This window comes from Strongyloides ratti, scaffold srae_chrx_scaffold0000002 (genome assembly GCF_001040885.1).
Source record: "Strongyloides ratti genome assembly S_ratti_ED321, scaffold srae_chrx_scaffold0000002".
Lineage (NCBI taxonomy): Eukaryota > Metazoa > Nematoda > Chromadorea > Rhabditida > Strongyloididae > Strongyloides > Strongyloides ratti.
In genome coordinates, this window is record NW_020171510.1 from 3,593,358 (window position 1) to 3,606,235 (window position 12,878).

General features: G+C 20.4%; 2 protein-coding genes across 2 annotated transcripts; one reads left to right on the forward strand and one right to left on the reverse strand.

The window, feature by feature from the left end:
- Positions 1-491: 491 nt before the first annotated feature.
- Positions 492-2,138, forward strand: SRAE_X000177500 (Nicotinate phosphoribosyltransferase; the record flags this gene model as incomplete). Its single annotated transcript, XM_024652784.1, has 1 exon — positions 492-2,138. The coding sequence occupies one exon, from the start codon at positions 492-494 to the stop codon at positions 2,136-2,138; it is 1,647 nt and encodes a 548-aa protein (XP_024499245.1).
- A 6,437-nt stretch (positions 2,139-8,575) lies between these two features.
- SRAE_X000177600 (Sodium:neurotransmitter symporter family-containing protein) lies at positions 8,576-10,865 on the reverse strand (the record flags this gene model as incomplete). Its single annotated transcript, XM_024652795.1, has 5 exons — positions 8,576-9,597; positions 9,655-9,995; positions 10,075-10,175; positions 10,236-10,486; positions 10,535-10,865. 5 exons carry the CDS (start codon positions 10,863-10,865, stop codon positions 8,576-8,578), a joined length of 2,046 nt encoding a protein of 681 aa, XP_024499246.1.
- Positions 10,866-12,878: the final 2,013 nt, after the last annotated feature.

Consider the following 12,878-nt stretch of genomic DNA (forward strand, 5'->3'; position numbering starts at 1 on the left):
TTTTTATATCAAAGATACATAGATATTTTAATAAAAGTTTTTAGTTTACATAGTTTTATTTTGTTTCAAAGTAAATATAAAAAGTTTTTTCATATAATATTTTTTTATTTAAAATTTGAATATTTGATTTTCTTTTGCTTCTATTTTTAATATTTAAAAATTTTATATAAGATATAATTTCACTAATTTACTGTTGCTAAAATAATTTAAAATTTTTCTGGTCAATGATTTAAAATATTTTTCTTCCATTTTTAGTAAGTATTAAAAATAAAATGAAAAATTAGAAATTATTTTACGCTATATTTAGCAATAACTTTTAAAATATATTTATTAAGCAAGAAAATTAAACTTATAAAAGTATTTTTTATTCTTGTCATTATTTATTTATCCAATCATAAATTTTATTTTAAAAATATTTTCTTGCTTAAAAATTTTTTTTACTTCACTATAACTACTTTTTGTTTTAATTTTTAGAATTTAAAATTATCAATATGTCAAAAGATTTACAATCAATTGGGCAAGATAATATTTGTCAGCCATTATTAACTGATTACTATCAAATAACAATGACTTACGCTTATTGGAAAGCAAATTGTCATGAAGAATCAGCCGTTTTTGATCTCTTTTTTCGCAAAAATCCTTTTCAAGGAGAGTATACTGTTTTTGCTGGATTGGAAGATGTAATAAAATTTGTTAGTAATTTTAAATTCTCTGAAAGTGATTTAAATTTTCTTAGAAAAATTATGCCACAAACTACTGAGGTAGAATTTTTTGATTATCTTGCTTCATTAAATTGTAATAGTCTTAAAATAACAGCAATTCCTGAAGGTTCAGTTACCTTTCCAAAAGTTCCTCTTATTACAGTTGAAGGACCATTAGCTATTTGTCAACTATTGGAAACATCACTTTTAAATCTTGTTAACTATGCAAGTTTAGTTGCTACTAATGCAGCAAGATTTAGACATGTTGCTGGAAATAATGTGGAATTACTTGAATTTGGTTTACGTAGAGCTCAAGGTCCAAATGGTGGATTATCAGCAAGTAAATATTGTTTTATTGGTGGATTTGATGGTACAAGTAATGTTTTAGCTGCAAAATTATTTGGTATTCCAGCTAAAGGAACACAAGCACATTCATTTATATGCTCATTTAATTCAGAAAAAGACTTAAAGTATAGAAATTTACGTTCAAAAGATGGTTCAATGGAAGTGGATATATTAAATTTGTGTAAAGAAAAAATACAATTTCTTTATGAAATTATGTCATGGCCAGTAGATCGTGAAGAAATTTCACAAAGTGAATTAATTGCATTTTGTTCATATGCTGTAGCATTTCCTGATTCTTTTTTAGCATTAATCGATACTTATGATGTACTAAGAAGTGGTGTAATTAACTTTTTAGCTGTTACATTAGCTTTAAGTGATTTAGGATATCAGACACTTGGATGTCGTATTGATAGTGGAGATCTTTGTTATCTATCCACTGAATTAAGATCAATTTTTAATAAAATAAAATTAGCTGTACCTAAATACGCTAAATTTGTTGACAATTTAAAAATAGTTGCATCAAATGATATTAAAGAAGAAACAATACAATCATTTAATGAACAAGGGCATGAAATAAATTCATTTGGTGTTGGAACACATTTAGTAACATGTCAAAAACAACCAGCATTAGGTTGTGTTTATAAATTAGTAGCTGTAGGTGATGTGCCAAAAATTAAACTTAGTCAAGAAGTTGCAAAAATATCAATACCTGGGAAGAAAAATTGTTATAGAATATATGGAAAAAGTAATTATTCAATATTAGATTTAATGACATTAGAAAATGAAGAACCACCACAACCAGGAAAACAAATTCTTTGTAGACATCCATTTGAAGAAGGTAAAAGAGCAATTGTAATTCCATCTAAAGTTGAAAAACTTCAAGAAGTTTATTGGGATCATGGTAAAGTAACTCATTATATGCCTACATTAAAGGAAATAAAACAAAATTTAGCATTATCAATGAAAAGTATTAGAAAAGATCATTGTAGATTTGTTAATCCAACTCCATATAAAGTTTCTGTCAGTGAAAAATTATATGAATTTCTTCATGAAATATGGCTCCAAAATGCTCCTGTTGGAAAACTAGAGTAATTAAAAACTTTTTTTTTAAAAAAATGTTTATCTGTTGTATTAATTTTCACTCAACATTAATGCACAAATGTATCTTTTTAAATTTTACTAGATTACCCGCTACTTTTCTTAAGAATGTTACGAAAACAATATAATGTTTCAATATTTTCAAACTTTTATATAATCAAATCTTAACATAACCAAAGTTTTCTATAACAAATTTTTTTATACATCTAAATTTTAATAAATGAAATATATATACAGTAATTGTCATATTAATATTAAGAAAAGAATTGCAAAAGAATTTTATATTTGATTTTAATAATTTTTTTATATTAATATTATATTTTTATAGTAATTGTAAAATATTTTCCAATATGCACAACATTTTTGATATATATAAAAATTTTTGCTTCATTAAAAAATATTCCCACAGCTGCATAAATATTTAGGCTTTTTAATTAATATCTTACGCAAATAAAAAATAAAATAAAATTTTAATTAAAATATTTTATGGAAAACAAAATAATCAAATTGTTGAGGTAATTATTAATATTAAACTAATTTATATTATTATTATTAAAGTTTTAAATTAATAAATTAGTTTGTTTTTGTAAAAACAATTTTACAAAAAAAATAATAATGAAAAAAATATTATCATAAATAAGTAAAAGAAAAATATTTACATTTTTGTAGAATTTTAAAAAAAAATTTATTTTGGTATAGTTTTCATTTGTAATGTTTCCATATTATTTTATATTAAAAAAGTGTTACTTCATATTTTTTAAAATAATATTTGACATATCCACTTTAAAAGTAATTTTTTCATATTAAAAAAAGAACCTCATAATAAAGTATTAATAAAAAAATATTTACAAAAATATAATAAAAAAGCATGCAAATAAATATTATTTTAATATTTTCTACCGGAAAATGAGCTACGACAACAAATATTTTCCCTATTGTAACAAGATATGAAATTTTTTTTATTTCTTAATACAATAGCAAATTTATATTTTAATTAGTTTCAATTAAATAAGTAATTTTATAATAACTTTTGAAAATTTTCCATTAAGAATATTTTTACTATTTAAAAAGAAAACTCATTTACGTATCTTTTTTTACAATTTATTTTAGAAAATTCATTCACACACTTTTAAATATACAAATATATCTAATAAAATAAACAGTTTTTCTTTAATTTTCAACAATTCAATCAACATTTGTTGCTAGTTTAAAACATTTTTTTATATTATACCTATTTTTGGTAATAAATTTATAAATTTATTTTTAAAAATTTATTGGTCATCTATTTGCTTACTTATTAAATTTATTCTCATTGTGGCATTCATTTTTCGTTTAGCGATAACTAAGTCCTTAAAGGACTCTCATGCAGCTGTTATGATTGTCCCTTATGGACTAACTATCTCCTTATGGACATAAAGTACAAAATTTACTTTAAACCTTTTATTATATTTCAAAAATTGAAGGTGTGATGTACCTAATTAGGGGAACATTCAATGTTTACATCAAAAAGTATATCACATATGAATGTTTCGAAGAACATTCTTATACTTTTTAACTATATAGCCATTACATCCAAAATTTTTAAACTATATATATTTCATATTTCAATGAAATATGTAGAGTTGTCAATGCTGAATAACTGGATTTCAATACGATTTTTCATTTCATTTTTTTTGCTCATATCTATAATATTATAATTGGTTTTTAGTTGATTGAAAATTACAATGCACCATTATTTTTCATGCTTACTCTTTTTTTATACCAAAATATTTTGAACAACTTATTTTTGAAATTGTAATTCTTTTAAAATATTTTAAAATTAATTTATTTATTGCACATAATTATACTTTGTAGTATTTTGAAAAATTAATTTTAACTTTAAAAAAAATTTTTTTTATCGTCGATAAGAATATTCTATCTTTTTTTATTAATTATTTTTATTAGAAATCTTTTGGTATCAATTTGTTTTTCTAATGTGAATAAATTTAATTACATTCTTATACTTCTAAAAGTAAAATAAATTTGTACTTAATATATAAAATAAAATAACTTTAATTACTTTTAATATTTACAATTAAGATTATTATATTAATGATAAATTGCTTTAAAACATTTTTTTTTAAATTGGACAATTCGATATGGTGAAAATTTAGAAATTTTCTAAATATAGCAAAAATATTAAATTATTATGATAATTAAATTATTGTTATTAGTTTATTACAAAACTTCATGTATTAAAATATATAATAAAACAAAGTAAAATAAGAATAACAAAATTAATTTATTTTTTATATAATGAAATGTGGTAAAAAAATTTTAATAAATAAAATATTATTTTGAAATATTCAATTAAATATGTTTTTTCTTTTTTCTTACTTAAATTTATCAAGAATAAATTTATATGATAAAGAAACATTTATTATACATACTTACAATTTTCTTGCTAATTTTTAAACTATTAATATCAAATTTGATCAGAAATTGATAAAAGACAAAATGCTTGGTTTATCAATTACAAATAATTATTATAAAAGAAAAACATGTGAACAAAGTTAATTAGTTAGAGATTTAATGGAAACACCAATAATTATTTTGTTTACAATTTGTTTTATAATGAAGAATGTTGTAATAAAAATAGAATTAATATTAAAAATGTGTATATTATTTTTTATGTTAACGATCAATAAGTTTATATTTTTTTTAATACCTAATCAACAATTATTGCTAAAAACATATCTAACGAAGGATTAAAATTATTATGATTGCTTGAAACAAACTAAATATTTAGCAACTCATAAATATTAATAACACTTTAAATTAAAAATAATGTAAAAGAAAATTTAAAATGATTAAAATTTATCATTTATATAATTAAGTATATACTTTCTTTTTTTCAAATTGAATGATCTATTTCACTAGATTTACGAAATAATAATATTTTTTTACTAATAAATATAAATAGCAAATATTTGTTTACTGTTTTGTTTTTTTAAAAATTTGTGTAAAAAAAATTTAAGTTAAAGTAAATTGCCTTGAAATCCAATATTATAAAAATATTTTTTTTTTCAATTTTTTACATTTGTAAATAAAGTTTTTTATGAAAGAAAACTGTAATTATAAAAATCAATGTGAGATTCAATAAAAAAACAAACAAAATAGTGTTTTTTAAATTTGATAAAATGTTAATATTTCATTATTACATTTTACCATAAATTACTTTGATTAACTGTTAATTAAAATAATTGAAAACACGTGAAAAGGAGACTCTAAATAAATGCATATGTTCTTAAAAATTTCTTTCTGTAATATGTAACAAAATTAAACAATTCAGTTGGATTTTAAAGCATTAAAAAAATATCTTTCATACGAGACTGTACTTTTTAATAATTTATTGTTTATATCATATACAAATATTAAATTAATGTTTGTCTACAAAATTTAAATAATGTGCAAAAAAAAACGTTTCCATAACTTAGATTTGCTTGTTTACAAGAAAAAATTACAGAGTGAGATTAATCTATTAAAATCGTACATTAATAATTACATGTAAACAAAATATTATTTGAATTAAAAACTAATATTTTTATTATTATAAGACAAAATGAAACACCAATAAGAGGTAATATCCGATGTGGAAAATCTTCAAATTAATATGAAACAAACAATTACAAAAATTGTTTTAGGTACTATTTTGTTTTGGTAGAACTATTTCAAAAAAAAGACAACCTAAATAAAAACATTTAAATTCATTTTAATGAAAAACGTTTTAGGCAAAAATAACGTTTTTTAAAGATTTTTGTGTAAAAATGAAAATTTTCAACTAGTCTACAAATTAAAAAGATGCACAAATTTTCTTATAAAATATAAAATTTTTTTATAAAAAAAGAATATGTATGGAAAGCTATAAAAATAAGTTGTATTTAGACAAAGAAACTATTTAAATTGCAACAAAAATAAATTGTCAAAAAATTGGCTTAAAAAGAAGACTTGGTCTTGCGATTTTAAACTGGACTTCAAACTTCATTGAACTTAATGTACTGCTAGAATAAAGTGATTGTTTCCTTTAAGTTTTGTGCAAAGAGTTGGAAATAAGCTGCAACACTACTGTAAATTATTGTAATTTCATAATAAAAATTTTTATGGCTCTATTACAAATGGAAATTTCTGAGAAAATTAGAAGAGAAAAAAATTGTGAAAGTAGATAAATCCTTATTTACAGAATGCAAGAATATCGCGGGCAGGATTCTACCACAATTGTAGATATTTGGAAAAATCTGCTGTGAGAAAATAAAATCATTTTTAATGGTCTTCTTAAATTGTGAAATGGTAACTTTTCTGAGATCACTAAAAAGAATGTGGTTGAAATAACTATTTTTTTTAGATAGCTACCTTTTTACTTTTATGTGGATGCATAAAAATAAAGAAAAGAATATTTTCTTCCAATTATTGCAAGATGTGCCAGCTTACTAGCTGCCGAAAGAAAATCGTGCAAACACGGAAGAGGAAATTTTTTTTAAATTTATTGTTAAAAAGAATAGTATACTTCTACTAAAAAATTAAAATTTTAATTTTTTTACCATGTTATTTTTAAGATAAAAATGGTTTTATTGAAATTGAAAAGTACTTTATTTTATCATTCAAAATTGTTAACTTTATTGATAATCAAAGAATCTTCTTCAGTTTTTTTCTTTCAAATGATTCTTTACTAAACACCTTCTGTTTATTTAAAACTATTTATTAGTACAAAAAAATTTTGTTGTACTTCAAAAGTACATTCATGATAGAAAAAATATAAAAGATTATAAAAAATTATCGAATAGATTTTATCAACATTAAAGTTGATAATTTTTAAAAAAGATATTTATTTCAAAAGAAAATTTTCTTATTAAAATTTACGCCATACTTTTTTATTTCATTTAATTTATATTTTAAAATAAAACAATTTTAAAACAAAATGCTTAAATCTGAGTAAATAATTAATAATTAAATAAAAAAATAACATTAAATTTAAATTATATAAAGCAATAAAATTAAAGATCTTCAAACTACATTTAATACATTATTAAATAGCTTTTGATAATTAATGTGTTATAGTTTTATTTTTTACATTATATTGATATTTTCAATAAAAAAAATCATTGAAAAAATATTTAATACTTTATATATAGAAACATTTTACTTAGTCAATCTTTTTGTACTTATTATTATGTTAAGTATTTATGAACTTTATTTCCTGCTTACAACTTTCTCAACCAGGTTTATTTTTATCATAAACTTGAAGACATAAATAAAAACTACTTTAAAAACTTTTTTAATTTGTTTTATTATGGTTTCTGGTTTAGCACTTTACTAATTTTAACCAGGAAGTTAACCAATAAAAGTTAATTAGTCACAAGATTTGTTAGAATAATCTCATATTACAAAAAGTTTATTCGTTATAGAAATACAAACACAACATGTAAATCTAGATTTATTTATATATCTCATAAATCTTATCTTTTTAAATATTCTTTTCCCTTATTTTAAAATCGTTTCATTTTGATAATGATAAAAGTTTTCCATTCACAATGGTTGTTGTTTTTTTTTCAATTTACATTATTTTTATTTAAATATTTAAATTTAGACCAAAAAAATTTATATTTATGATAGCAATCAAATATCTCACTTAATTTTCAAATATTAACATTTAAGTAACTTTCTTTTATACTATAAAAAAAAAGATATTTTAATTTATGAATCGTAAGCAGTTTAAAATTTAAAACGAACTTTTATAGACTTATCTGTTAAATTAAAAAAAAAGTTTAAAATGGTTTTATGGTAAATGATTGTTATTTCTTATAGTTTCAAAGATATTATCAATTGGGATTTTAAAGTTTGTGAATTTAAACATGATTTATTATTTTAAGTAATATTAAATAAAGGATATTTATGATTTGTACAATTTTATGGCATGTCACTAATTTAAAAAGTTAAATGGTGTTTGAAAAAAAGAGTAATAATAAATATAAAATATAACATAAGAATACTTTGATAGGATAAAATAAATTATTATTTTTAAAAATACTAATATGATTTTTCATATAAGAATAAACTGATACAATAATTGATACATCTAATAAAATTTATTAATCAAAATAACTATAAAAATATTTAATTATACAACAAATAAATAAAATTGTTATATATTTTTAAATATATAAATTACTAGAATGTTTTTATACTTTTAACAAAGATATTTTAGTTATTTTTAATATAAAAAAAATTATTTTTAAATCCAAAATCAATAATAATTGAAATAATTTTTTTATAATTATAACAAATATTTACAAATGTTAAAGTCTATAACTATATAAATACTTCATTTTAATTTTTCTAATATATCATTTATATTTACATTTATAATATTATGCTTTTATTTCATAAAAATTAATTCATGTTGTTCCAATAGTTTGCAACTCAGATGCAGTAGATTCAGCCATTCTATTAAAAGATTGTTGTGACTTTAACATTTGTGTTGTACTTGCTGTACTATTTAAACATCTAGAAGCAGCAGGAATGTCAGTTTCAATATTCCATACTTTAAATTTTCTAACAAACCATATTATTGGAACTGGAGCAATTGCTGTTAATACCATACCAAAAGCAATAAAAAGTGCCCATACAGGATATGGTGTTTTAACTTGATGAGATGTCTCCTTATCATAAGTGAAGTATTCTGGTACTTTGCTAAATGATTTTATAATTGATGTAAAAAATAATATAAACATTATAGATGGTGAAATAAACCTCCATGTCCATAACCAATATCTTTCAATTTTATCTCCTGTCATATATTCTAAGTCTCTACAAAATTTTTTATATCCGTATACATAGATAACAGCAAATGCTTCAAAAAAAGCAACACCCATTAATGCATAAGATCCTGCAAAATGATCAAATAAGGAAACCCAGTATTGTCCAGCATGTGTAGTAAATACTAAACCAACACTACATGCAATACTACAAAGTACAGCTGAAATTATTGGTTTTGGTACAGTTATTATATGACTATCATTTAAAGATGTAATAACACCTTCTAATGTTCCAAACATAGATCCAAGACCAAGCATAAGGAGCATCATAAAAAACATAAATGCCCACATTGGTGGAAATGGAAATTGAATAATTGCTTCAGTAAATACAACAAATGCTAAACCAGTTCCTTCTGCTGCTTGATTAATAATTTTTTTATAATTACAATGTTTTGTTAAATTTCCCATAAGTGGAAATTGTGAATAATGAAAATTTCCAGCCATCCAATTTTCATATTCTTCTATTGTAATTTGTTTTTTCATTTCATCAAGTGTAGTAAAAGCTTTAGGATATTGGCTCATTAACATTTTCATATCATTATCAATACAATTCATATAATTTTTGTGACCCATATATCCAATAACACAAAATATAACAACAGCTGTATATAATGATGTTCCTAAATTAATAGCTGATAATCTTAATGTATCTTTTTTACAATTATTTTTTAATGGATTATATGATCCAAAAGCTATAAGTCCACCAAATCCAAGTCCCATTGAATAAAAAATTTGAGTTGCTGCTTCTAACCAAACTTCAGGATCATATAAACGTGTTAAATCTGGTGTTAATACAAATATTATTCCGTCCATAGCACCATCAAGCATTATTGAACGTATTAAAAATATTGTTGTGACAATGTATGGAAATGTTGCTGTTAAATACATAACTTTACCTGATGATTTTATACCTTTATTTACACAAAGATATATTAAAATCCACGCAATTATTAAACTAAATGTTATATGATTAACAAATCCATCAAAATCACCAATAGATCTAAATAAAATATAAATAAATAAATAAATAAAATATAAATAAATAAATAAATAATATATTAATAAATAATTTTACATACCCACTTGTATTAATTGCTTCTCTATTCCAAAAATAAGATGTTGGAGAGGATGATATTCTACACTCTTCAACAATTGTACCATTTTCATTAACAGGACATTTCTTAAAAATAATATATTAATATTTTTATAAATAAATTAAAATGAAAAAATAAAAACTTACACTCCATGGTAATTCTAATGAAAATGTATTATACAAATAGTAAATACACCATGTGATAATGACATTGTAGTAAACAGCAACTAAAAAAGAAACAATAGCGGCTGATACACCAACACCACCAAGATAAGGATGAATTGTATTCCAAACACCAACAGGACCAGTACGTAATCTTTGCCCAATTCCAAGTTCAATCAAAAAAAGTGGCATTCCTTCCAAAAACATCATTATAATGTATGGTATTAAAAATGCACCTAAATTATATTATAAATAAAAATTAATAAAATCTTTAATTAATTTACCTCCACCATTTTTTTGACATAAATAAGGAAATCGCCATACATTTCCTAGTCCAACAGCATACGAAATGACACCCATCATAAATTGCGTTTTATTATCCCAGCCTTCTCTATTAACATTTGTTACATGAATTGTGTGACTTTCATCAACCTCAATTCTATCTTCTGTCTGAAAAACCACAGATTCTTCAGAAAATGTAACACGAGATCCTAAAGTAATATCATCATTAGTATTACTTGAAATAAGCCGATTCTTTTTCTTATCTGGTCCAATATTATTTCCATTTCTTTTACTTGTTAATGGTATCTGCAATCTATTTTTATTCTCACTCATCTAAAATAAATACATGTAATTATATTTTTTTTTTGTTTATAATAGAAGCATTCAATATTCATAAAATAAAAGTAACATTATTTTATAATTAACATAAATTAATGAATAAAATATATATAATTTTTTAAAATATTTTTTGTAATATAAATGATATTTATAATATTTGTTATAACTTTATTCTTCTTTATGATTTTTTTTTATTGAAATAAATTTTTTTTTGAATTATTAAAAAAATTTTTAATCTAAGGACAATTTTTTAATAATAAGAAAAAAATATGTATACTATTATAGAAAAATATTGGTAAAAATTTATAAACATCTGGCTATTATAAAAAAAAAAAATAATAACAAAATGTTGTAAATGCGTTAAAAGTAATATAAAATAATAATATTAATATATAATTTTAATATAAAGAATTGAATAATTTTTAGAATAAAAGTGGGTAAATATAGAAGTAGTCAAATGTCACAATAACTTAAAAGAATTATATAGCTTCAAATGTTTATTAAGTAATGATACTTATATTAATCTAGCTTTAGTGTAGTATTTAATAATAGACCAAAAAAAAATATTCATTAAAATATAAAAGATAAAAAATAAAACTTAGTGTTAAATTATTAAAATATATATATATAAATATTAACAGGGCTATTTTTAATAAATGCATGTATTATTGGGCATTTTGAAGATTAAAAAACATTCAATATCGGTTATTGTTTTTAAAAAAAAAAAATATATATATATATAAAAGAAATTTGCCAATGGAATGTGTTACGTCTAAAGATGTGTTTTCTTTCTAACAAAATCTTTAAAACGATATCTTTGATGAAATGTAGAATAATATTTATGATCATAAAATTATAAGTAAAATTTATTAACTCAACATAATATATCTTATGACATTTATTATTAACAATATCTGATTTTCAAGAATTATTTTACTATTTTTTTTTTTGTAACATATTACAATTGTTCAAAGTACTTATTTTAAATGCTATTATGTGGGTAATTTTAATTACATATACTTTTTTCCTTTCAAGCATCTTAAATATATTTTATTATATATAATCAATTTTTATCATTAAATATTTATATTTTTTTTTATTAATTTTTAAAAATTTTTCAAAATACTAAAAATTTAAAAAAACAAAATATTTTTACTTTTTATTATTTATTGTTATCAAAAATGAATAAAAATAAAAATATTTTGTTGATCTAAAATGTAAAAAAAAAATTTAAAATTAAAATCAATTAATTTTTTAATACATATTGAAGAATTTTTATTTAAATGTGGTAAAAATAATATTTGTTTTTAAAAATATATTTTATATATAAGAAAATTACTATTTTAAGAATATTTTGTTTGTAAAGTATACAAAATATTGATGTAAATTATGGAAAAAATTATTTTACTATATATTTAACTTTTGTTAGAAATAAAGTTATAAATCTTTTTGCCTAAAAAATTTTCTAGTATACATATATATATATATACATATACATACATATAATGATTTAATAAGATATTATTATTAAGTTTGCATATTTTTTTTTTTTTGGTTTTATTTTTATAAATATAAGATTAATGATTTAGGTAGTAGTAAATAAAGATAAGTAAATTAAAATGTGTTTAAAAATAATTTAATGTCAAAAGTTTTTCTTACTAAATAAAATAATTTTTGTCACTAGCTTATTAAAAACATGAAAAATTTGCTAAAATGATATACTACATTTAAATATGCCAATGTATTGAATTTTAGAAGTATTGGGATTTTTAGGATAAGAAGAGATGGAAAATGTGCTAAAATAGTCTATATGTATGCAATAAATAGACAGAGAATAGTTTTTGCAAACTTATTTTATTTAAATTGAAGTTGTTGCAACAATATAGTACTCTTAGCAAAATTAAAAAACAATAAATTTACAATTAATTACAATGAATATATTTTTATTATTTTATAAATTTAAAATATAATGACATAAAATAAAAAGAAATATTAAAATATCTAGTT